The 27063-nt window shown below is 45.6% G+C and overlaps 1 protein-coding gene across 7 annotated transcripts in view; it reads left to right on the top strand.

Annotated features, from left to right (window-relative positions):
- The window catches only part of TOX2 (TOX high mobility group box family member 2), a 124533-nt gene that overhangs the window by 59249 nt on the left and 38221 nt on the right, over positions 1–27063 (top strand). For 5 of the 7 annotated variants that reach the window (XM_019748740.3, XM_019748764.3, XM_088789119.1 and 2 more), the window contains one exon: positions 15625–15870. The exons of the other annotated variants lie outside the window; for them this stretch is intronic. In XM_019748740.3, coding sequence (XP_019604299.2) covers positions 15625–15870 — 246 coding nt within the window. The remainder of the gene's footprint in view (positions 1–15624; positions 15871–27063) is intronic. 7 annotated transcript variants of the gene reach the window in all.

The raw sequence follows: 27063 nt of genomic DNA, 5'->3' as shown, positions 1-27063 counted from the left end.
CGACCACTGGGGGAAACCGTTTCAGTATCTAAAGCTCTGTGACCCAGTAATTCAGCTCGTAGGTGTTCACGCAACAGAAACACGGTCATCTGTTCACCAAAAGACACGTAAAACAATGTCGATAGCAGCACTTTTCATCAAAGCACCAAACGGGAAACAATCCAAGTGTCCATCAGCAGTAGACTGGAGGAATGATTGCAAAATATCCTAACAGAATGGAATAGCGGACAGCAAGAGAGCGAGTGAATGTTAACCACATGCAATGATATGGATGAATGTCACAAACACAGGCACCAATCAACCCAGAGCATTCTGGGTGATTCTATTTACATAAAGCACCGGAACAGGCAAAACTAATCTATGGTGACAGAAATCTGACTTGTGGTTACCTTGGTGGGGGTGGGGAGTGAGGGGCCTGGAGGAACCTCGGGGGTGTTGGTAAGGTTTTCTCTCTTCATCTGGGCCCTGTTTACACAAGTCTGTTCGCTTTGTGAAGATTCATCATTGAGCTGCCCACGTAAGACTTGTGTACTTTCTGTTGGTATCCTATGCTTCAATGAAGAATAAAAAAGTATTAGCAAGGTATTTGTACAAGTGTCTCCAGTTTGGAGACGTGGCAGGTGGAAAAGGGAACCTAGCCAGATTTGCTCATTTGTATCTTTGTGTCAATCAGCTCACAAGGGTGGCTGTTCCCACTGGGGGTGTGGATGACAAGCCCATCACAGCCTGAGCGATTTATTTAACTTCCTGGGAGGGGAAGAATTATTTTAATAAGGGATGATGAGCTGTGAAATTGCTCGAGCCGTGGCTCGCCCCAGGGAAACAGGTGGTGTGGCGTTCCCCTGATCTGCTCAGCTCTGCAGACTCTGACCTTCACCCCCACTTCTCTGTGGACAGAGTTGTAGGAAATGTTTGAAAACATGAACATAAAAAAAAAAAAAGTGTGCATGCACGTATGTGTGTTTGTGATGCAATGTTGTAGGACCAGAAAATCTTGATTATGTTCGTGGAAAATCTTGAAGATGTCTGAGGAAAAGTGCCTCCAGGCACACACACGTGCTTGTATACAGACATGTTTGTGCACAAGTAGGAGCATATGTGCACATCGCACTCACACAGGATCCTTGCTGATGTACACTTTTTCACATGTTCAGCGTTGCTCTGTGATGCTACAGTTACTTAACTTCTCAGTGCCTCAGTTTCCTCAGTGAGATGGAGGTAATGATAGCAGCTGGCTCTTGGGGCTGTTGTGACACACATACACACACACACACACACACACACACACACGAATGAGATTTTTATTTATGTTTGTTTAATGACTGCCTCCCTTCTAGACTGTTGATTTCACCGGCCCATAGTAGAAGCTGAGTTAGTATCTGGTGAGTGAGGGAATAAGGGAAGGAAGGAAGGAAGGAAAGAAGGAAGGAAGGAAGGAAGGAAGGAAGGAAGGAAGGAAGGAAGGAAGGAAGGAAGGACTCTCACAAATCCCCTGGCACACATGCTGACGTTTAGACACAGGCATGTACACATTTGTACAAGCGTTTGTACGTGTCCAAGCCCAGAACTCAGGAGGGTGGGTTGAGCTGCAGTTTTGAGAATCTGGACTGGCAGTCAGAACACAGAGTTCTGTCCGTGGCTCCAGGTAACTCATGTATCATGTGACCTTGGTAAGTCTTTCCACTTCTCAAAGGTCAAGGACCCACAGCCGGGATGTGACAGAACTGGATATGAACTGCAGTCTGTCTGGGTCAAAGTCTGTGCTTTTCATGCCTACGACCTGGCTGTCCTACTGTGAGGTCCACAGACCAGTAGCATTACCTGGAGCTTGTTAGAAATGCGGCATCTCAGGCCCACCCGGACCTCCGAAGTCAGAACCTGCCTTTTCACAAGGACCCCAGGTGATCTGTGTGCACATTACAGATTGAGACGCGTCACCTGAGGCACACTTCCTCCCCCAAGCATTACGAGGAATTAGGGATTCCTAGTGTGGGTGGGGCGCAGGTACATGCCCACCCTGAGGACCACCATCGGGGAGCAATCAGAGACCAGGAGAGGAGGCAGCCCCGAGCTGCCTGCGAAGACAGAGTCAGTGCAGAAGCTCAGCATTGCACACGAGGAAGCCCAGGCCCTTCGAGTTATGGAGAGGCAGCCTCACGGCCTCATTCAGACTGCTGGTTCATGAGTTGACTTGCACATTTTAAAACAGTATACATCGTAATTATCTTGTAGTTCCTGTGGGTCAGAACTCCAGGCATGGCTTAGCTGGGTGCCTCTGGCCCAAGATCATGTGAGGCTGCAGTCAGCGTGCAGATTTGGGCTGCAGTCTCATCTGCAGGCTGGACCGAAGGACGATTTGCTTCCAGAGCTCACCTGGGGGTTGTTAGCAGGATTCCGGTCCCGAGTTTGACGTTTGAATGGGAACCCTGGCTCTGTCCCTTCCTAACTGTGTGGCTTGCAGCAAGCTTCCCATGTCTGTGCCCCCATTTCTTCCTCCGTGGAATGGTTATCATAATAGCACTTGCCTCATAGAGTCGTTGTGAAGACTAATAAGTTCATGTGTGAAAAGTACGTAGGGCAGGGATGCACCTAGCACATGGTAAGTGCTATATAAATTCTTGACAATGGTATTATTGTTCTTTGAACAAAGCTGCAGAGAAGCAGGACAGCGCAAGCTGGCTCACAGAGGGGGATCAATAAAGCTCAGGGAGTGGATGGTTTCTGGGTTGCAGTCTCCTGATGAGACTTTCAGGGGGTCACGGGGTCCAGGCTGTAGAAGGAGGCCTTGCTCCATTCTACTCAGAGCAGCTTCGATTGCTGGACCCAGGCCTTGGTGCCAGCACCTGGGGAGGCAGAAGGGTGCTGTGGCAGTCGGAGGATGGGTAGGCATCCCCTGGGGAGACAGGGGCCCTGGCAGAGGGTCCAGCACACTCAGGGGCATGGTGATACCAGAGCATGCAGTGTCTGGGGGCTGTAGTGGACTCACTGTGCTGGTGACAGATGACGCTGCAGGATCTGGTCCAGGAGGCCTCAGGTCCCAGACTGATGCTGAGCTGCCGCCCTGAAGGGTCTGAGCAGGGCTGTGTCTCTGGAGCAGCATGGGCTGGGGGGCTTCCCTGCTCAGCCCGGTATCACAGGGCCACAGAGGCCAGTCTGTCAGAACTTCCTTCCGCACCTTCATCCCCAGGCAGCTGGCGTGGCATATTTTTAGGCGATGCTACTTCTGTACTTTTCAAAAGGTAGAAATAGAAAAGAAAGAAAGAAAAAAAAACTGCAAATAGATGTAATTTTTTCCAGAAGCTATTTTAACATGGAAATAACCAGAGAGCCTACTCATCGTTTTAAAATGCTTTCAAATCCGCACAGCCTCATGTCTGGCTGTGTACCTGCAAACCAGTGGCACGTACACGAATTAAATTTGGTTTTAAAAATCCCTTGGTCTGTCTCCCTCTTTTCACAGGTGGTGTAACTGAGGCCCAGAAAGGGGCAGTGACTTTTCCAAAGTCACACAGCCTATCAGGGGCAGAGCTGGGACTCAACCCTTCATGGGAAGAGCATTTCCATGATGAGGACAGGGAACCAGAAGACCCTCAGGGGTCAAGTTCGAATTATTTCGTACTAAGCAGCATCTCTGAGGGGAAGGCCACTTCAGACCTCTGTTGACTTTTTAGAGCAAACAGGGAAGGTAGTGCAGAGCGTACCCAGGCTTAGGCCACAGCAGCCTTCAATACATTCATCTGTGCATTCATTCATTTAAAAAACATTTACTGAGTACCTACTGTGTGCTGGGCAAGGCTCTAGGTGCTAGAGGTATAACAGTGAACACAGCAGTCCAAAACCTGTATTCTCATTCATTTGTGTATTATTTCATTCAGCAAATGTTTGCTGAGGGCCTACTATGTGCAAGGCACCATCCTTGGCCCTTTGGATAGTCAGTGACCGAACAGTGAATTTACATTATTGTGAAAGGAACAGACAATAAGTTTTTTTTTTTTTTTTAAATCAAGTATAGATGGTAAAAGTTCTATGGGGAAGGAAAACCACCTCTAGGGCAGGAGTCAGGAAACTATGGCCCATGGGCCACATTTGGCCCTCTACTTGTTGTTTGAAAACAAAGTTTTATTGGAACACAGCTATACTTGTGAGTTTAAATATTGCCCGTGGCTGCTTTCATGCTACAAGTCAGATGGATAGTTGTGACAGAGACCGTATGACCCACAAAGCCAAAAAGATGTGTTACCTGGACCTTTGTAGACAAAGTTTACTGACTTCTCCGCTAGGACATCCAAGGGAAAGTGTCAAAGAAGTAGCTGGATACTCTGCCACTTATGGAAAAGTGAGCTTCCTGTCTGTAAAATGGGCTATTGCCTGGTGCTCAGGCCACCTCCTCTCGCTCTAAGGCTGTGGCCCTAACTTATCCCCAGCCTTGCCCCTTCAGTTCTGCCGGGTTCCCTTCCTCGGAAAGGACAAAACCCACCACTAATTGTTCACGTTTCCAGAATCCCACGCCCTCCACAGTGTATCCGTGTGGAAAGCTGCCTGAACCTTAGAGTGACCCAGATTGTTTTCTGAGCAAGAACACGTGGGGATGATCCTGTTTGTTCCAGGTAGAGTTTTAGCGAACAACACTCCTGTCTAATGTGACTGGCTGTCATTGTCCCATATGATGCCTCTGTCTGCTCTGATCCAAACATGTCAGGTTCCTCCCAGCAACAGGAGGGTCTTATGCACCCTTCATCCCCACTGACTGCCACGCTCAGAGGTTCCGCCTGTAAATAAAGGCTTAAAAAGATATTCTATTCCCCAACCCCACCTCCTCCAGAATCCACATTTAATTTTAATGGGATGGTGTTTTTCCACTCCCATTTCATTTATATAGGGTATGGGTTTATTTATTTGTTTGTTTAAAGAAGCATTTTTAGTCCAGGAAAATGATAGCCCAACAAGAAGGCATAATTGTACTGATTTTTCAGAAGTGCGGCAGTACTCCAGATCTGATGTGCACTGCGAGACATGAATCAGGAAGATTCTATTAAGCATCTCTGGGATGGGTGACACAGGGGTATTAGCCAAGATGATTAATTTGACTCGGTCATTATGGACACAGGCAAGCCTGACAAAATTGCGTTTCATTCCCCACTGAATTCAGAAAAATCACTGTACACACCATGGGAAGTTACAGCGCTGGGTGCCCTGCTACAGTGACGGGGGTTTCAGCTTTGGATGAGGTACCATTTTCCTTGTATTGAAAACAGTCAGGAAACCCTGAACTGAATGCCAGTCCTTTAGCTGAGAAGTCCTAATAGAGTGTGGGTTTTACATTTCAAACGGTAGGATTGTAGGGTGGCCATTTCATTTATTGTCCAAACCAGGATGATTTTAGAGTGAAAGAGAGCATACTAAAAAAAAAAAAAAAAGTGATAAAAAAAAAATTATCCTGGGACAAGAGGCATCAACCAGGACTCTGTTGGGCTGATCAGGATTAATGTGTATGTCGGGGGGCAGGGGATGTGAATAATGGTAGAGCACGAGTTAGCTTCAGACAGTCAGGGCTTCTTGTTCTTGTTTCCATAAATGCTATTCGTGTGACTTTGGATAAGTCATTTTGCCTTTTTGAACCTCAGTTTCCAAAATGGAAAAGATATTTAACACTTGTTCTGCTTACCACCTGCGGTCTGTTTTTTCCCTCCTCGGGCCGGGAGGTGGGGACGGTGTTGACTTTCTGTTCATGTGTTTTCACATCTGTTTCCCTGTATAATTCTCTCAGCTGTTAGGTGGGGTTTCGTAGATAAGGGCACTCCGGAGTAAGCAGTTGGGATCCATTGCCAAAGGTCCCTCAGCCAGTAAGTGGCGGGACTGGAATTCCTCCAGGTCAGTCTAACTGCAAAGCCAACATTCTTTCTGCAGATCAAAAAAACAGTAAGCACTGATTTTGAACTCCAAAAATCTTCAAGCTTTGGGAGGAAAATATTTGAAATACGTAAAAGCATTTGGAACCCAAAAGTCCTGTGTCAACATAAGGTGTTGCAGCTGTCACTCAGCGTTACTCAGCAGGCAGGACAAGAAAGCAGCGGTCCGTTCCATGTCCTTTCCTCCCTGGCTCACGGCAGTGGTGGGGTCGGGGGGAGCAGGGGGTGGTCTGTTACTGCTCCCTCCACTCCCATTTCCTTTGCTGCTGCTGGAGTCTCCGGAATCAGGACAGGGTGAGGTGGCATTGGAGGAGGAGGGTCAAACATTCTGCTGACTGGTAGTGTTCATGTCCTGCTGTCCATGCCCGCTGTTACAGCAGATTTTCACGTGCTGGCACTTTTCCATGAGGCACACTGAGCTGGGGATTCACTCTGCAGCTCATCTCTTCTGACCTGCTCTGCAGCCAGCACACCTGTTGATATGCCTCCTGCTGCTGAGGTGCCCCTGCTCCGTGAGGCTACTGTCATGGGTGGAACCCTTTAGATGCCTCCAGCTGGCTGCCTTCCTTAGCTTTCACTTGCCCTCGGACACTCATGCATCCTGGTTTGCCAACCCACGTACTTACATGCAGATTGCTCTCAATCCTTGTATCTCTATATCTCTATCTCTATCTCTGTCTCTCTGTCTCTCTCCCTATTGTCTCCCCTGGCCCTGCCATTTCAGGCAGCTCCAGCTATCCTCCCATCTTCCAAAACCTTCCAGTGACGAGTCCTCCTAAGCTTCTCAACTCTGGGGACACAGGTGTGTCCCCCTGAGAGCTCTTTGTCACCAGGCATCACCAGGGAATGAGGTGCCACTTCTCCTTTTGCACTGCACTTAGAGCCCCAAGAAGCTGTGATACTGGGGCCTTTCTCACTTGACCTGAAGGTGGGGGGGAGAAAAGTCACATCACCCTCTGCTCCGATGGCCTCTTCCCATGACTCTTCTGCCTTTCTCTTATACAGTGTGGGGTGGGCGATGGAAATGGGTAGGTCCAAGTGTCATTTGGAGAATCTTGTAGTAACCATTGACTGGAATAAAGTAGGTAGCCTTCGAATAAGGGAAGGTACACCACCCCAAGAAGATATAATAATCATTCATTTGTAAATACGTAGCAACATAGGTCTAAAATATATGTAGCAAAAAATGGGCAGAAATACAAGAAGAAATGGATAAAATCACAATCATGGTGGAAATTTTTAACATACCTCTCAGAAACCAGTGGATCGAGCAGAAAAAGAAAATGAATAGTCATTTAGAAGATTCAAACAACATAATTAAGCTGGAACTGATCAACATTTATGCAAATTAGCTTCATACTGTTTTACAAAGGAATTCTCAATGACTTTCAAAAAATCAATATATTTTTCATTCCTTTTCAGGCATCTGCTTGTTTTTTTTCCTTGTCACTGGTTTATTGTTTTGTTCGCCTTTTCGAGCAACCAGTTCTTCCTTCTATTACCTAAAATTTGTTTTCTCTTTTATTACTCTTTCTTCTAGTGACTCTGGGTTCATTTTGTTATTCTGTTGCTAGTTTCTTGAGATGAGTGCTGAGTTCATTTATTTTGTGTTTCTTATCTTCTGATACATGCATTTAGGTAAAAAGTTACCAATTTTCCATGGTTAACCTCTCACATGTTTTGTCAGGCAGTGTTTTCATTGTCTGTAATTTCAGTTGTGATTTTCTCTTTAACCCAAAAGTTATTTACAAGATTGCTCTTAAAGCATCTAAGTATTTAGGAGTGTCTGCCTCCCTCCATTTTTTTTTTCCTGCTCCCTCTTTCTCTACATTCTTTGGGGGTTTCTGTTGTTGTTAAAAACTAGGTTAGTGCATTTAGATCCTGGAGTGTGGTCTATGTCATTTCTACATTTTGAAAACTTTGAGATTCTCTGTGTAGGTAGCACATGGTCATGTGTTTTAAGAGTTCTATGGACACTTGAAAAGAATGTGTATTCTTTAAATATTGGAACAAATCAAGAGGGTAAATTGTATTATTCAACTCTTCTATCCTTACTCATTTTTATCTGATTCGTCCATTTTTGCAGAGATGTGTTAGTGTCTTATTATGTTTATGGTTTTGTTAAATCCTCTTTGTACTTCTAACTGTGTTTTATGTTTTATATTCCTGTAGTTTATCAGTCCACATAAAAGTTTATGTCTGCCATTTCTTCTTAGTGGATTGTATCATAAATCAACTTAAGTATTCCTCTTGGTCTCTTTAATGCTTTTTGCCTTGAATTAGTCTTAATTTGTTATTAATTTTTCCACTTCTGCTTTTTATTTGCCTGATATATTTGCTTATTTTTAACCTTCCATGTCATTTTATTTTAGGCATGACTATTATAAATGCCATATGCTGTATTCATTTATTTTCATCAAAATATTAATTTTATCTTTTAATAAGGGAATTGAAATCATTAATATTTATTGTAATACTAATGTTTAGTCTTCGTACTGTCATTTTATGAAGGTTCTTTATTATCATGTTTCATAGGTCATTTCTATTTTCTTTTTGTCTTTTCAGATTGATCAGGTTCTATTTTCTTTTTTTCTTTTTTTGTCCCTCCAATGATGTGGAATTTCTGCTTTTCCTTAAAATTATAACAAATAGCTAAGAAATGAATTCAGCAAAGTTTCAGGGTGTAAGATCAATACACAAAAATCACTTGTGTTTATATATATCAGCAATGACCAATCCAAAAGGAAACTAAGAAAACAACCCCATATGGTATAGCATCCAAAAGCATAAAATATGTAGGAACAAATTTAACTGAGGAGGTAAAAGCCTGGAACACTGAAAACCACAAAGTATGACTGAAATCAAAGAAGACCTAAATAAATGGAAAGACATCCGTGTTTGTGGATTGGAAGACTTACTGTTGGTAAGCTGGTAACATGACCCAAGTGATCTACGTATTCAATGCAATTTCTATCAAATTCCCAGCATCCTTTTTGGGCAGAAATGGAATAGCTGATCCTGAGATTCATTTGGAATTGTAAGGAGCCTTGAATAACAAAAATAATTTTGAACAGAAGAGCAAAGTTGGACAACTCACACTACAGAATTTCTACAGAGCTATAGCAGTCAAAATAGTGTGGTACTGGCATAGAGATAGACATTTAGACCAATTCCAAGGAAATACAATTAAGAATCCAGAAGTAAACCTCTATATCTATGGCCAGTTGATTTTTGACAAAGGTGCTAAGACCACCCATGGGGAAAGAACGGTCTCTTTATCCAATAGTTCTTGGACAACTGGATAGCCACATGCAAAACCATGAAGTTAGACAAGACCTCATGCCATATACAAAAGTTAATTCAAAATGGATCCATGACCTAAGTCTCAGGGCTTACCCATAAGTTCTTTGAAGAAAACATAAGGGTAATTCCTCCTGACCTTGGATTTGGCTATGGATCTTAGATATGACATCAAAAGCATGAATAACAAAAGAGAAATAGATGAACTGGACTTCATCAAAATTAAAAACTGTTGTGCATCAAAGGACATTATCAAGAAAGTAAGAATGCAGCCTACAGGATGGGAGAGCAATATCTGCAAATCCTCTATCTTATAAGGATCTAGTATTAGAACATATAAGTTCTTACAAAAAGATAAACAACCCAGTTTAAAAATGGGCAAAACACTTGAATAGAAATTTCTCTAAAGAAGATATGCAAATGGCCAAGAAATATTAAAAGACACTCAGTATCATTAGTCATTAGGGAAATGCAAACTCAATAAGATCCCACCTCATACCCACTGGGATGGCTATAATGAAAACAATGGAACCTGAATGTTGGCTGCGAGGATGTGGAGACATTGGAACACTCATACATTGCTGGCGAGAATGAAATGTGCAGCCACTGTGGAAATGTTTGACGGTTCCCCCAAAAATTCAATGTACAATTACCACATAACTCAGCAATTCCACTCCTAGTTATATACCCAAAAGAATTGAAAACAGGAACGCCAATAAATGTTTGTACAGACTTGTTCAAAGCAGCACTATTCACAATAGCCAAAAGATGGAAACAGCTCAGATGTCCATAAGTACATGAATGAATAAGCAAATTGTGGTATATACATACAATGGAATATTATTTGGCCATAAAAAGGAAGGAAGTACTGATACATGCTACAGCAAGGGTGAACCTTGGAAACATTATGCTAAACGAAGAAGCCAGACACAAAAGGTCACATATTGTATGGTTCCATTTGTATCCCAAATAGGTAAACTATCCAGATTAGGTAAATCCAGAGACAGAATGAAGATTGGTGGTTGGGGGAGGGGGCAAGGGACTAGGGAGAAATTGCTTAATGGGTACGGGGTTTCCTTTCGGAGTGATGAAGATGGTTTGGAATTAGATCAAAGTAGTGGTTGTAAAACACTGTGAATGTACTGAAAGGTTCATTTTAAAATGGTAAAATTTATGTTATGTAAATTTTACCTTAATAAATTTTAGGAAATTATAAAAAATAAATTTAAACTTATATTTTCCTTGCAACATAAATAACTGATCAGTATCTGTAATTTCCTCCTTTAAGAAAGACACAGATTCTAGCTGAAGTCCTCCAGATTTTTAGTTTGTGATCATTATTAGTTTTATAATCCTATCCCTCTTCTACTTTAGGAATCCTTATGAAATTGTCACATTAAATCCTGCAGTCACCTTATGGACAGCTATTTTGATAACTGTCGTGGTTTTTTAGCTTACCACTCCTAGAATCTCTTTCTTGGGTTTACTTTTCATTCTCTAGGTTCAAGATTTGAGTACTTATTTCAGAAAGGATTATTTATAATATATATTTTTATACATACAAATATATATATTATTAAGATTAATTATAAGTCTTGCGTAAATATATTTATATTAATCTTGTAATAAATTAAGATTAATATAAATATATAGTTTATAATATTTATAAATATATATATATCTTACTTCCGATGGTTGACTTTTCAATTTATTTGTCATTTTATTTTATTGTGGTACACGAATGAGTTTATTCTGATAATTCCATGGAACATAAGCTTATCCTTGCAACAGGTCCATTGGGTGTTCTTAGATTCCTTCCTGTCCACTCCCTCCCCTTTGCCCATTTACTCCCCTGCCTAGAGGAGTCATTGCCTTCAGTATCTTAAGACCCTTCCTCCTAGGAATTCCAGGAGAAGGCTTACCCTTCTCTGACCCAAGGGGAAAGTCACAGGTCGTTTGTATCACTCCAGCATTCTTCCCTTCCTGGAATTGGTGCAGGAAAAACCTCACAGCCTCCTCTGGATGCCCCTTTTAGCCCAGCCATACTGCTTTGCTCTGAGTTCCCATCCCTTAGTTGATTTGGGAAGAGAAGCACAAATGGAGGGGTTGAAAACCAAGGTGATTCTGGCAGCCTCATCATCCATCTCTGCATGATACGGGAGCTGTACCTCCTTGAGTGTTGGTACCCCCCTCCCCACTTCCTGGCCCTGCCATTTGCCTCCATGCCCCCTCCTCACAACTCACTCCCTGAGAAGGACAGTCAGTTACGGTTTTTCATGCACCAGTTCCAAGAAGGGGGTAATGCTGGACTGATTCAAACAGCCTGTGTCTTACCTTTGGGTCAGAGCCAAGAGTAAGCCTGCTCTAGAAGGGGGAATCTTCATGGTCTGTCAATCCGTTCATTTTCTTACCACTTTTCTTCTGGCATTTGGTGAGTAGATAGATCATTTGCTCGTTGGTTCGTTCATTCGTTCGTTCATTTATTCATCAAAGACTTTTTGAGCACTTGTTATATGCCAGGCACTGTTGAAGAAACGGGGGTTACAGCAGTGAACAAACCAGGTGGAAACCCTCCTTCATGGAGCTGACATTCTAGTAAGGTGAGACGGGTAATAATTAATAAACACAATGAATCGACAAAAGGTACAGGATGTTAGAAGGTGAGAAGTGACAAGAAGGAAACAAAAGGGTATGGCCAAGGGTTTGCGATGTTCAATCGAGCAGTGGGGTAGATGTCATTGCGAAGGGGTTGTCTGAGTCAAGACGGGGGGCGGGGAGTGGAAGGGGCAAAGGAATGAGCTGTGTGAATATTTGAGAGAAACGTGCTCTAGAGAGAGGGAACAGCCATTTCAAAGCCTCTGAGGCGGAAGCATGCCTAGTGTGGCCCGAGTGGCATGAACAGAGAGAGCAGTAGGAGATGATGTCTGGGAGGTGAGAGGGACGGAGGTGGGAGGAGGGGAACTTGTTCATGTAGCCATTGTAAGGATGATGTTCTTACTCTAAGTGAGAAGGGGACCACTGGAGGGTGGTGAGCAGAGGGGTGCCGTGATCTTACACTTCAGCAGGTAATACTGGCCCCTGAGTGAGAAGAGACCACAGCAAGGGGGGAGGCAGGGAAAACAGGCAGGCGGCTCCTGCAATCATCCAGGGTAAAGAGGTTGATGGCTTGGACCACAGTGGTCACGTCTTGTATTTATTCTGAATGTGGAGCCCGTAGGATTTCCTGACAGATTTGGGGTAGGATGTCCGAGAAAGAGAAGAGTCAAGGCGAGTTCCAAGGCATGTGGCCTAAGCAGCTGGAAGGCTGACTTGTCATTCGTTGAGGAGGAGAAGCCCGTGGATGGACAGGTTCTCTTTTGGACAGGTGAAGTTTGAGATGTCTCTTAAAACAGGGGTTTTAAGGAACAGTGGGTTATAGGAATCTGTAGTTCAGGGGAGAGGTCAGGGCTGGAGACAGGAGCTGGGGAGTCATTCATAGGTTGGGGAAAAGAATGGGAAGCAGCAAAGGACATGGAGGAGACATGGCCTGGGATTTAGGAAGACCAAAATCTGTGGTGTTCCAAAAGTAAGTGAAGAAATTTATTCCCAGGAGGAGGTAGTTGGTCAACTATGTCAAATGCTGCTGAGAAGGTCAAGGTGGTCAGGTGAGAACTGCTCTCTGACCACTGGATTTAGTAACAGAGGTTATTTGGTGGATGGTGGGATGAAAATGTGATTGGAGTAGGTTTGAGAGAGAATAGGTGGAGAGGAAGGGACACCTCTTTCCAGAAGTTTCCCTGTAAGGTTTTGCTAATACTTTTAGCTTCTAGAGCTCTTACAACTTGGCATGTCTTTCTGCATTCTCATGAGGACACTGGTGCCAGAGAGCAAATTTAGGTACCATTGAGAGCCCCATCTCTTACTTAGGGGAAGCCTGTGACCCAGAGTGGGAAATGCTGGATTCAGAGTCACAAGACCTGGGATTGAATCCCACCCAAGACTTAGTAGCTATGTGACGCCTCCACTCTCTAAGCTTCATCTTCTTTGTCTGCAAAAATAGTCACTTCTTTGCAGAACTCATAGGGATTAAATGGAGAATGTGTGTGGAAAAGCTGGGTCCAGTGCCTGGCACACAGTAGGTGCTCAAGTATGAATTAATAGCAGAATGGGCTGGTATTCAGGTGTCATGCACTTAGGATTTGACTGCATGCGAAAGGAGGCATGTACGTGTTTGCATATTTAGTTATTTTTAAGTGTGCTAATTGCCTCTTTAAATGAATTGTCATAATTGTGTTATTCCAATATTTTGATACAACATATGCTTATTTTTGCAAAAGGCTTCTGGTTGTTTGGGCTGGTTCCAGTGTGTTGAGGTTTGGGTTTTTAAGTGAAAGGAATGGACTTGTGTAGTCATTTAGCATTCAGTTGGCGCAAGCTATGTGTCAGCACCTGTTCTGGGTGCTGGGGTGGGGGGAGCAGAGAAGAAGGAGGCTGTTGACTGACATGAACCATAGGTGACTGAGGGGCTTATGGTCTATCAGGAGGGACAGATGTGGAGACAGCTAGGTAAAGTCTAAAGCTAAAGCCTGGCACATTCCCCCATTTCATATGCTCATTCATCACTTTCTAACTGAATACCTACTATGTGCCAGGCATTGGTTACAAGACAGCCTTAACCCGTGCCCTCCTGGAGCCTGGGGTCTGGGGGGAGGGGATACAAGCAGAAGGTAAACAAAGAATCAGAAATAATTTCAGGAGGGAATGATACTACGGGGAGAGCACAGCCAATGGGCTGAGGGGGGCGGGGCAAAGAGAGGAGGCGAGTCTTGCTGTAGGATGCGCAAGGGTCTGAAGGAGGTTTCCTGGGAGTCTGCTTTCTGGGGTGATAGGATGCCCATGACTGAGTCCCATCTAAAGGCAATCAGCCCCCAGCCCGTCTCGGGGGTCAGGCTGAAGACAGACATCACCCCACAGGGCACAGATCTGTGTTGTGAGGAGTTAGGAACATTCACAGTGGGGAAAACGAGTGAGGATACTGAGTGCCTGAGCTGCTGTTGGCTTGCTCTGTGCCCTTGGGGAAGTTCATTAATGTCTCCGAAACTCCCAGCAAAGATAACGACGACAGCAATTACCACCAACACCGAGAGCGCTGGCTGTGTGCCAGGCAGTGTCCTGAGCAATTTGCACGTATTGATTCGTTTACCCTTTATAGCAATTCTGTATATGTATTGTTATTACCCTTTTTTTACATGTGAAGAAACAGGCACAGACAGGTTAAGTAGTGTGCCCAAAGTCACACAGCTCGTACAGGGAAGAGCCAGAATTCAAACCCAAGCTCTCTGACTCTTAACCACTTGCACCACACTGCCTCCTGAACAACGGGAACCCTCACCCCCATCTCCAGGGCAGTCACCAAAGTTGAGTGAGAGGCTGAGATGCTGCTTATGGCGTCTGCCCTAGGGCCCAGCTCATCCATCCATTCAACTATTTATTTTTGAGCTCTTACTTTGTGCCATGTTCTAGAAAACGGGACATACAAGGGCCATCCTAGCAGAATTCACATTAAACATTAAACAAATAATTATACAAGAATTTAGTTAAGTGCAAGGTCAATGAGTACTTCCAAGGAGAAATGCAAGGTAACCGGGGGTGTCTAATGGGATCTAGTCACTCTAGAGAGTACCAGGGGAGACATTTAAACCACACCTATTGCTGAGGGGTGAGTAGGAATGAGCCAGATGAAGGGGGAGCGTGTGGGGGGCAGAGGATTCCCGCAGAGGGAACGCTCACCATTTCTATTCAACATTGTATTGGAGCCTCCTGGTCAGGGCCCTGAGGTGGGAAAAATTAATAAATATGAGAAAGAAAGGTTTCTAGTATGTCTCCTGGCTTATGCCCCTAGGGGAATGTTTGTACCGTTTGCCCAGAGGACAAAGACCAGGAGAGGAAGTGATTGCGCTTGGGTGTTGGGAGTTCATACGAGAAAGCCGTTCAGCTGCCCTGGAAAGCCACCAGGCAGGGAGGCAGGACACTGCATTCTGTTCCCAACTGTTCTGTTAACCTTGGATGACTTGCCTTCCTTCTCGGATCTGAGTAGTTCTTCCATCTGTAAGATGGGTGGGTGTGGGGAGATGGATTCGTGGTGGGCTGTCGTGGCTGTATCTGGTGGGAAAACAGGTGGGCAGGAGCTCGCCCCTCTCCAGGAGGGCAGGTGTTTGTATACAGACCATCTAGTGGGGGGAAGCCCCCATTTGGGGATGGGACAGGAGTCTGACCAGATCAGGGGCCATTTTTGAGACCGTCTGCCATGCAGAGGGATCGTCCCTTCTCTTTTCCTTTGCCACGCGGTTGTTATCCCTTGGTTGTTGCTATGATTGGTGGCCTGGGGCATTTATAGGACACTGACCCCTGACAACATGCCCTTTTGATGTTTTAGACCTACAATAGCCAGAACGAGAGCCACGAAGACTATGAGATCCCCCCGATAACCCCTCCCAACCTCCCGGAACCACCCCTCCTGCACTTGGGGGACCACGAAGCCAGCTACCACTCGCTGTGCCACAGCCTGGCACCCAACGGACTGCTCCCTGCCTACTCCTACCAGGCCATGGACCTCCCGGCTATCATGGTGTCCAACATGCTGGCCCAGGACAGCCACCTGCTGTCGGGACAGCTGCCCACGGTGAGTCCTGGTCGCCCACCGTGGGTCCTGCCAGTTACGGAGGGAAGGGGTGTCAGAGGGGAGTGGAAGGCAAATGTCTTGATGAGGACCCTCTGCTCGTGGGCAGGGTCTGGGATTCGTGGCTTACCTGGGCGTCTGCAGAGCATGGGGATGGAGGGAAGTTGATGTCTTCACACTGCTGACTTCCAGAGCTCTGTTTATAATATCTTGGTGTTGTTTGTTTTAGTATTGACCTAATTCCTATGCCATATAATTCACCCAGGTAACGTTTACAATTCAGTATCTTTTAGGATATTCACAGAGTGGTGTGTGACCATCAGTATGTTCTTATTTCAGAACATGGTCATCACCCCAAAAAGACACTCTGTACCCTTTAGTCATCATTCCCAACCCCCCACACACCGACCCTAGGCAATCACTAATCTACTTTCTGTCTCTGTATATTTGCCTATTCTGGACATTTCATATAAATAGAATCATATTTATTTTTAAAATAGCATGTCTTGTTTAAGCTGCCAGGGACGAGGGGGATTCCTGAGTGAAAGTTTGCAGGTTAGGTAAAGATTTTCCAGGCAGATGAGGGCAGGGAAGGACCTTCTAGGCTGGGGCAACAAATGCAGGAGGCAGGAGGCTCCTGTCAGACTTGGGAACGGGATGTGGTTTATTCTTTTTATCAAACTGGAGAGGAAGGACCTGGAGCCAAGGAGGAAGAAAAGATCCTGGATTTTAAGGGTTCTGAGTCCCATGCTAAGGAGAGGTATGATTTTTTTTAGCGTAAATGGCTGATGTGAACAATCAGACCTATAGGAAACCAGCAGAGCATTTTTTTCTTTCTTTTCCTTTCTTTTTTGTTTTTTTTTGTTTTTTGTTTTTTGTTTTTTGTATAATAGACAAAGCTTCTTAAGGGAGTTCTAGTATTTCTCCCCAATATCTGTGATTTATTTTTGCTTTTTTTTTTTTTTACTCACAGTTAATATATACTAGTCAGAATTCTAAGTTCATTCCTAAGTGATAGGAACCAAACTGAAATTAGCTTAAGCCAAAAAGATTGCAATGCCCACGAGTGGACAAAGGGTTTCAGACACGGCTGGATCCAGGACGTCCCTGTCCCATCCCCATTTTCACACAGCAGGCATGATGGCTAGTGGCAGCCAACACCTTCCCTGCTGTCTCTGGCGGGTGGCAGTTTTGGTCTTCCAGGAAGGACCATGATGGAGCATGGCTGGACCAACCGCGGTGTCCAGGACGAATCAGTTCTCCATTTTGTCAGCTTGGGTCACAGACACGCCCGTGGCAGGGGAGGAGGTGCCGCTGTGTTGATTTCCTATAAGGATTACATGATGTTGAGTGGGTCCTGTTTCTCTCTGCAGACACTGTTCAGAGGCCACAGCCAAATTTGTGGCCCAATTCCAGCAGATGCTGGGACCTACAGGATACAGTCGATAATCTAATAATCTTGACTGCATTTTATTTGTTTATTGTTTTCTCTTATCACCACCAAATTACCTTGCTTAAAAAAAAATCTGGTATATTCTATACATTTTTGTAAGCTACATCACTTTTTTTTTTTTTTTTTAAGCTAGGTGAGACATAAAAGGAGAGGTGGGGCGGGGAGGAAGTCCGCAGTTGAGCCGCATTTTATGATGTTCAGGGTCAGACTAAAGAGCTCAAATGGAAGTTGACGCTCCATTTCTTGAGGGATACTTTTCTCTGAGTCCATCAATAATGCAGACCCTCAGCTTCCTCTTCTCTCTGCAGCAGACACCACAGCATATGGTTTTAATTCCACTTTGTTAGAATGCTTATACCTTAGCTGCTTGCCCGGCTGCTTTCCTAATGAAAGCGTCCCTCCAACAGACCGTCTGTCGCAGTTTGTGATTTTTGCTAACACAAGCCAGGGCATGACTGGCCTTTGGTGCTGGTGATGAGCGGTGGCCGTGTGGTGCAGTGGTCAGGGTGTGGGCGCTGGCGTCCCTTGGACCTGCCTTAGATCACAGCTCCAGCTCTCAAGCTTCAGTTCCCTTGTCTTGGAATCATACCAGCACCCACGTCTGGGTCGTGGTGAAGTGTATCTGAGATAATATATGTAAAGTCTTCACAAATATCTGGCACTGAGTAAACAGTCGGGGAATATTTGTGACTGTTATTATTAGTAATAAAAATGAATTCCCACTGTAACCAAATGGCAGTATTTTTTAGTTAAGTCTCATTTAGCTGAAGGAACAGATAGCGGAGACTCTCAGGTAACTTTTAGGGCCAACTTGTTATAATAGGTCTGATAATTGCAAAGGATGTTATCTGTTTATCAAAGGTGACCCCCCAGCCCCCGCCCAGCTCCTCCTTCTAGGAAATGCTTTTATTGGGCTCAGTCCAAATAGGCACTTTGCAGTCATTTTCCAGATTTCTTTAAAATGAACTCATGTTAAAGATGCTTCACAAATTCAGATAGCTTTAATTCTTTCACTAGTCAGAGTTTTCAAGGGCCCGCTGTGTTTTATATTCCCTCGTTCTATAATGAAAGATAAACCAAATGGTTTTACCCAGGGAAGGGCTACCAGACCAACTGGGAAACCAGATAAGATCATGTCCATCCATCGGGACTATCTTGGTGAAGAGACACAAAGACAAATTTGCCCTTAAAGACAAATTTTTAAAATTTGTCTGAGCTGCCGGACGCAGGTGTGTGTCTGTGTGTGTCTGGATGTGCATGTTATGTGGGGGATGCTGGAAATTGCGTCATCGCCTGTGAGGTATGAAGCACCATGCGGAGGGCTTTCCAAATGTTCTCTCACATAATGCTCCCCAGAAGCGAGTGTGGCAGATACGACTGTCACAAGGAAATGGGTGCTCAGCGCAGGTAGGTGACTGCATTAGTTTCCTGTGGTTGCTGTAAGAAATCGCCCCACACTTGGGGGCTTTAAACAACCAGAAAGTGTCTCTCAGCACCAGACGCTAGACACTGAAGTCAGTATCACTGGGCCCACGTCAGGAGGCGTGAGTTTCTTTCAGAAGCCCTGGGGACAATATGTCCCCTGCTACTTCTAGCTTTTAGGGGTTGTTGGCTGTCCTTGGCTTGTAGACGCATCATATGCTATTCTCTGCCTGTCTTCACGTCACCTTCTCTTCTGTCAGAGAAATCTGCCTCTGCCTTTTTCATAAGGATGCTTGTGATGGCATTTATTGGGCATTTGGGGATAATTCAGGATAATCTCTCCATCTCAAAAGCCATAACTTAATCACGGCTGCAAAGACTGCTCCCAAAATATAGTAACATTTGCAGGTTCCAGGGATAAAAACCTGATATCGTTGGGGGGCCATTTTTTAATCTACCACAGTGACCATCTGTGCAACAGCCTTTACTGAGCACCAACTAAGTACCAGGCTTGTTCTGAACCCTGGATCTGCAAGATGCCTGTGAAGAACTCCTAGTGCAGGTGGAGAGACAGGTGAAGGCTCCTTTCCTGAAAATGTAATAAATGCTCTGATAAGCTCGGTCTATGGTGCTATGTGCGCCCAGAAGAGGCACCTTTAGGAAGCGAAGGCCTGACACGTAGTAGGTTCTACAAGTACTTCATGAATGAATGAATGAATGAATGTCACACAGCTATTAAGTTACAAAACCAGGATTCAAGGCCAGCTCTGTCACCTACCATGCACCCCTCGGTTTTACCAGGTGCTCAAGGGCTGGAGCAGCTGGGCTGCAGGGTTATAGGTGGCATAGAGGATGATGCCCCATGGCCACGGATGCCACAGATGCTGTTGGCACAGACTGGGATGTGTGAAGGATGCTGTCCCTGGAGAGCCCAAAGCGTTTGACAGCCATCTCCTTAATGCCAAGCCCCGTGGCTCTGATCCCAGAGGCCACCAGTTCCTTCTGGTCTGCCCCAGCTCCCCGGGGCGGGGGTGGGGGGTCCTGACATGCACTGGTGTCAGCCCTTCTGCTTTAAACGTATGGCTGCTCGCCGGAACCCTGTACAGTAGTGGAACTGGGCCCCTTTTACAAAATTAAATATGCTTAAGGCTTCTCCCTCGATTTCAGCGTCTTAACTGATTAAACATTCATTTCCAAGACAAAAAGAGTCAATTTAGTATGAAAGATATATTTTGCCGGTTTAATTTAAAGCACTGCACCTCCATCTGACCCCTATTTTCATAACTCAATAATTTTATCCTGTGTTGATTGTCTCATTTTGAGAGAGATATTGTATGTATAAATCAGCTTCTAAAATACCCAAAGAAACTAGAAGAGTGGAATTTATTAAGCAGCCTCTGGTAAGTCTGAAATAATTTATTTTGGAGTCGTCCTTGGTAAATGTTCGCTCTTAGGGTCCTGGTTTACCCAGGAGAGGAATTACCCTGGGAAGGGACAAAGCTTGATGCTCTCAGACCAGTTCCCAGGGAACCTGCACCTTTGGCAAGACCAGAGAAAGTTCTAGGACAGCCCTGGGCAGGTGGACATGGGCTCTGACGGGAAATGAGTTCTGGCAAAGCTCTCCCCACACCAGCCATGGGTTCTGGTGATTCAGGATGTCGGGGCTCCCCTAAGCCAAATGAGGTAAGCCATGAAGCTTTGTGCCGGTCTCTGTTATTAGTGCAGGGGGTGTACACAGCTGTCGTTCAAGCATTCTCTTTCCGCTTTGACTCTTTTTTGCTTTCTCTGGGACCTTGGACAAGTCACGTCTCTCCCAGCCTCAGTTTTCCCATCTGTGGAATGGGAGTTGGGATTCTAGCTCTGGCGAACTCACAAATAGGGAAACAGGAAGAATTGCTTTGTGAGCCATGAAACACTGGACAAGTGTATAGGTTTGAGGTGGATAGACCCACCACTACCACTACCACACATGCCATTGGCGTGGGGCATTCAACTCTTATTAACTTGGATCAAAATCCTAAGTGCTGGCCTGGTAGTTTTACATTCTTTGTGCTTTAGGTCCCTATCCTAAAGCATCTTGCCAGGAATAGTTCTCCCCACATGGAGAGGACTAGGGGCCATGGCCCAGGGACCCTCCCCTCCCCCGACACACACACACACACCATGTGAAGGCTCTTTCCAGGCTAATATCCTGGGATGGGCTGTGGGGGAGGGGAGTAGGCAATACCTTAGTTGCCACTTCAGCCCGTGCTTTAGAGATGGTTCCCATGAGAGAGCTTGCAGCCCTGGGTTAGGGTTTGGAGCCTCGGGACAGGGCTCAGAGCTCAGGGGCAGAGCCTGTTTATTGACTCTGGGCGGTCTTTAATATCTCCCCTAAGACCTATCCCCTTCTTTTGTTCTCTACTTTTCTCCTCCAATCTCCTCTCTCTCTCTCTCCTCTTCCCTTCCCTGCCCCATCCCTCCTCCCCCCTGGAGACTTGGTCTATCTCTGTTTGATTCTGACAAATTGAGATGCAGGGAAGCCCTTCCCAAGTCTGAGGTAAAGGGACCAAAGACCCTCCCAACCTTTGGGGGGCAATGCAGACACCCCCCACCCCCAGTCCAACCTATTCATTGTATTGCTCTTAATGCATAATTTGTTTTTTGTTTTGTTTTTATGAGTGTATCAGTTAGTTTTTGCTGTGTAACAAACCACCCAACACTTCGTGGCTTAAAGCAAACAATTAACTGTTACTATTTCTCATGATTCTGTGGGTCATCAAGGTAGGCAGGTCTTTGACCTTGACTGGCTTGGCTCATTTCTGGGGTCAGCTTGCAGCTTGGCTGGGGCTGTGTGGTGTAAGATGGCCTTGTTTGCATCTCGGCAGTTGGCCCAATGTCGGTTGGTGCCAATGTGGGTGACTTAGCCACAGGTCTGTGATCACATGGTGGTCTGGGCTTCTTCACATGGCTGCGATCACAGGGTTTCCAAGAGCATCAAAAAAGGGGAGGGCCCAACATGCAAGTGCTTTTCAAACCTCTACTTTCATCATATTTGCTAATGTCCCATCAGCCAAGTCACATAGCCAAGCCCAGATACAAGGGGTAGAGAAATAGACGCCACCTCTTGAATAGAGAAACGGCAGAGTCACAGTGGAAGGATGTGGCAGGGAGAGCAGGAATTTTTGGCCGATTTGTAATCTATCGTGATAGATTTTGGGTTTTTTTGTGTGTTTTTTTTGTTTGTTTGTTTTCTTGACATGTAGCATCACATAGTACTTAGGAATGCGGGCTCTGGGGTTAGGCTGACCTAAGTTCAAAACCATTTGTTATCCTATACCCTGTGTCTCAGAGCAATCTCTCCTGAGCCTCAGTTTCTTCATCTGTAAAATGGAGGTGATATTACTTGCCTCATAGGAATTTATGAAGATTCAGTGATCAGATGTAGGAAAAGTACTCAGCCCAGTGCCCTGGCACACAATAAATGTAAGGCATTCAATAAATGTAAGCTACTCTATTAATTTATCCATTTTACTGATGGGGTTTGGGTGGCGTCAGCCTCATATCTACGTTTGTCCTGCCTGACCTGCTGGGGGCTGGCTATTCTGGGGCAGTGGGCAGGCTGGCTCACTGACAGGGCCTGATCCAAGAGGTGAGTGTCAGGGGTGGATCAGACACTGAGGTGGCTGGGGTGGGAGAGGGCCCCATCTGGGGGCTTGGGCAGGGGGAGGGCATGTTAATCACCCCAGGACCTCAGTCAGGACTCAGAGCTTAAGAGCAATATCAAAGTGACAGTTCCATTGCTTGCCAAAAAAGAGAGGGTCCCAAACCGAACTCTTCTTGGCTGCATGACCCAGGGGCAGGATCCGTCTTGGTAAAAGCAGGGGGTCCACAAGGCACTTCCAGCTTGGGCTTTTCCTGGGTGCCATGTCTCATTTCCCTCTGGGGTTAGGAGCGGGGATGCTAATTTCCCAAACGGGCTCCTGAGGGTCCTAAATGGGGGTAACCAGGAGCCCAGAGGTTTCTTTATATTCAGCAGAGTCTGGATGAGACTCCCTCCCCCGCCGTTTTTCAGAGGCAGTAAGCGAAAGAAATATGTCTTTTTACATTTTATAAAACTCAGAAAAATGGCTTTAAACAGCTTTTGCTCCCCTGCTATAATTATTTATTTTCAAACACTCCTGCAGGGGACTGCTCCGTTTTCTTATCCTGCACTCCTTTTTCTCATAAATGAACCATCACTTCAATAAATCATTATGAAAACAGAGACTAACACCAGCTCTGAAAGGTTGAAAGATTTATGTAACACATTTATGTTTCCCATTTTCTCATTCTGGTACTCGGCTGCAAAAGCTAAGCTAATAAAAGCTGCTATTAATATTTCTTGTTGCCTAGCAACCCCAGAGCGGGAGTAATAGCTTCAGCTAGAAAAATAGATGACCGATAAGGAAAAATTCAATTCTTTTATTATCTCAGGGGGAAATGGCCTTTTACTGGAACATTATGATGTACGAGTGTGAAGTTGAACACAAAAGATTTTTTTTGTGTGTTTGTTTTTCTATTTTTAATGAACATTATTTTACCTCCACTAACTCTTTTAGGGCCACTTTTGTTTTCTTTCACACTCCCCTCCTTACCCCACCCCTCATGCTTAATTTAGCAGCTATAGTAGTTAAGAACCTGTCAGCGTTTTTTAGTTTAAAAATGGTTTTTGCAAAGGTTTATAACTCGGTCATAAAAATTCACTCCCTGTTAAAACTCAGGCCAGTGATAAGCCGACACACAGAGCCTAGTGCTCTGTGAACAGGCTCACGTTTGTTGAGAGATAAGACTCATGGTTTTCACTCAGAGAAAGGTCTGAAAAGAACAAAATGTATTCTTTTCCGTGTCCCAGTTTTCTTTGCAACTCAGGGATGCTGTGTCTTTTGAGAACTGTTTGCGCTAAAGTTTGAAGTGTGTTCAAAGTGGCAAAGGAGGGGGACATAGACATTTATTGAGCACCTGCTGTGTATAGACTTGGTGCCCTTACCTCCTTTCAACTGCCTGCTTAAATAGGGACCGTTATTATCCCCATTTTTCAGATTCAGACACTGAGGCTTAGAGAAGCTAAGGAATCATCCCAAGGTAGCCGGATGCTATGAGGTTTCACACGTTTGTGCTTTCATGTAGGGTTTCTTAGCTTAGCACTGCCGACATTCTGGGTGGGATAATTCTCTGGTGTGGGGGGCTGTCCTGTGCGTTGTACAATGTCCAACAGCATCCCCGGCCTCTACCCACTATTCATGGCCTCTAATAGCACTCCCTCAGGCAAAATCAAAATTTAAAATGTCTCCGGTCATTGTCAAATGTCCCCTGGAGGCCAAAATCACCCCCACTTGACCACTGCCTGCTGTTCCCTCTCCTTCAAAGGCTCTTCCCCCGTGTCCACTTGGTGAACTCCTATTCCTGCGTTAGGACCCAGTTCAGAAGTCCTCTTTTCTCTAAGGCTCTCTGGGTACTCTGGGCTGGGAGCAGGGTGAGAGGCAAGTGAGGCACTGGCCTTAACCACAAACTTGAAGAGAATGCGCAAAACCTCAGTGAGCTAAGTAAATAATATTTTCACGTAATATTTTTAAAAATCCAAATTACTGCAAAAAAAAAAAAAGATGAACAGTAAATCAGAAACTTAAATAAAGGTGGGATCAGTCTGAATGCATGACAATAGGTGGCTGTCCCTTCAGAGGCCTGTCTGTGCTCGCAGCCTGGGACAGCCTGGAGGCTGGGTCTGTGCTTTACGCCTTTTTCTGGCATCAGTTTCTGGCAGAGGGCCTGGCTAGCAGATTATCTCAATGTCTGTTTATGGACTGAACGAATGGGAGAAGAGAAATGACTTGTCCAAGGTCACACGGCAAGGAAACGGGTAGAGCTAGAATCTGAACCCAGGCCTCTGACTCCAAGGCCAGTGCTCGTTCCCCAGGTGAATCGAGGTTGCATGCAGAGTACTCCCTAAGCCACGGAGGTCTTAAGATGCCCTGGGGTGCTCATAGCTTGGGGGAGAGGGACAGGTAAGAGCAGCCATGATCTTGGTGTCCTCTTGGCTCTCCCTCAGGCTGTCTCATTTAAGCTCACAAACCCCATGCCAGGCAAGAGCTAGCAGCTCCCTGATGTGAAGTGTCTCCAAGAATACAACCATTATGGCCAGCCCCTTGCAGCACTGCCCATGCTCCCTGTGGTCACAGTTTCCTTCTCTTCACCTTTGGAGACCAAGGACCACATCTTGTTTGACCCCATATCCTCTCAGTGAACTTTTCCTAAACGAATGGATGGATTATCTGCCCCTGTAATCTGCGAATAACATTTATTTAGCATTTGTATGTGTTTGCACCCAAGTAAGCCCTTTATATTTGTATCGTATTTAATCCTTCACCCTGAGAAGCAGATACTATCATTGTTCCCATTTCACAGATGAGAAAACAGAGGCATGGGGAGGTAAACCACTTGGCTACACAACTATCATGGTGGCACTAAGATTCGAACCCAGGAAGGCTGATTCCTCAGCCCGTCTACTCAATATCTAACCTGTACAGTCTTCAAATGAACAAGTAAATAAATGAGCAAGGGAGTGAGCGAGCCAGAGTTGAGACCCACTTTATCTATCTGACTCGGAGTCAAGTCATTCACGTTCATAAGTAACCACAGCATGAAGTGTGAGATGCTAGCTTAGAACAAGGAATAGGTGAGTACTGAGGAGCTCAGAGTAGAGTGGTAGCAGGGACGGCTTCCTGTAGGTGGTGACCTTAGGGCTGTGCCTAGAAGCCTGCAAGGAGGAAACTTCACACTTGCCTGGACTGGCCTGTTCAGGCTCAGTCACCACCACCCCTTCTGCTGGGATTGGCAGAGCAGTTTGTGATGTTTTATGATAGCTTAGGCGCCCCCTGGTGCCTATGCTCTCAACCCCCTGCTCGGCTCCTTGGTGATGGGAGCCCTGACCCTCTGCCCGCCAAGGGTGCGAAGGCCAGACATTTAACTTCCATTCCGGGCAAGAAGCCAAGCTCGGCAGAGTACCTCTCCCTTTGAGACCTGCTCCCGAGTCAGGAGGGAGAATTCAGGAAAAATCACGGCAACATTCGTCAGCTGCGGCTTCGATATTACCCGGTGTAATAGCTCTTTCCTCCGACTGCATATTCAGTACCATGTTTGGGAAAATGAGCTTTTAATGTACCGTCGACATTGCTGAGAAGCCATCTCTGGCTCCGCGGAGTGTCTGGAGCACATAAAACTTGAGATCTATTGGAGTCATTTTCCCTCTGCTCTGGCTGGATAATAAAAAGTCAGTCTCAGATGCTCTTTCTCTCATCTTGAGGCTTTGTCCATTTAGAACTCAGAGTCTTCCTAATAGGAGGCAGCAAGACAAATAAAACTCATCTAAATACGAAAGCTCCAGAAGAGTGTCAGTGCAGCGTTGGGCCCGGAGCATTTCGTGGAGAGATTTCAGCATACCGGCAGGGTTGGGCCGTGGCTCCGGCTGTGGTGTTGGCAGCCTGGGGTCCAAGCCATAGCACTTAAGTGGGATTCTGGAGTCCCGGGATTCCTGTTCTGCCCTGATGGGCTGGTCTTGGGTGTTGCTGTCCCTCTCTGAGCCTCACATAAGGTGGAGCTGATGCTATCTACCCCACAGGGTGGTTCTTAGAAGCAAATGTGCTAATGAAATACTCCTGGTGCTTAGCTTTGTGTGGAGAATGTAGCAGGGGCCTGCTAAGACTTTGTTGACTGAATGAATGAATGAATGAATGAGAAATAAATGCTGCCTATGTAAAGACTTCACAAGCTGTCGAGAGCCATTATATCACTGTTGGCGAGAAAGCCAGTGGGGACCCTGTAGCCTGTTCCGTGTTACAGTGCCGTCCATCTCATCTAACCCTCCCACCGACTTGGGAGGGAAATGGAATAATCCTCAGTTACAGATGTGTACCTGAGACTCAGGGCAAGTGGCTTGTCCAGAGACACACAGCTAGAAAGTTGTGGAGCAGGATGAGGGTCTCGCAGTCTTGCGCGCAAGCGTTTTATGCCCTCAGGATGGTACAGAGCACCCCTCGCCCCAACTGCCTGCCCCAGACCTCTGAACTGGGAGGTGGGACTCTCGCTCTTGTCGCTCCATCCAGTGTGGGGTGGTCAGAGCTCTTAGGGAGACAGTTAGGTGGGAGAAGCAAAAATGTTAGCCTCAGTGGCTGTTTCTCCAAACTCTTGGTTGCAAGGAAAAAGGAAAGGAATTTGGGTGAGTAGTTCGAGCCTATCCCTGGGCTGTGTCTGTTGGATGGAGCTGTGGTGGGGAATCTGGAGCCCTGAGGAATCTCCCCTGAATA

This window comes from Rhinolophus sinicus, chromosome 13 (genome assembly GCF_057876585.1).
Source record: "Rhinolophus sinicus isolate RSI-liver-muscle chromosome 13, RSI-T2T, whole genome shotgun sequence".
Classification (NCBI taxonomy): Eukaryota; Metazoa; Chordata; class Mammalia; order Chiroptera; family Rhinolophidae; genus Rhinolophus; species Rhinolophus sinicus.
This window is presented reverse-complemented; position numbering and strand designations above follow the sequence as displayed.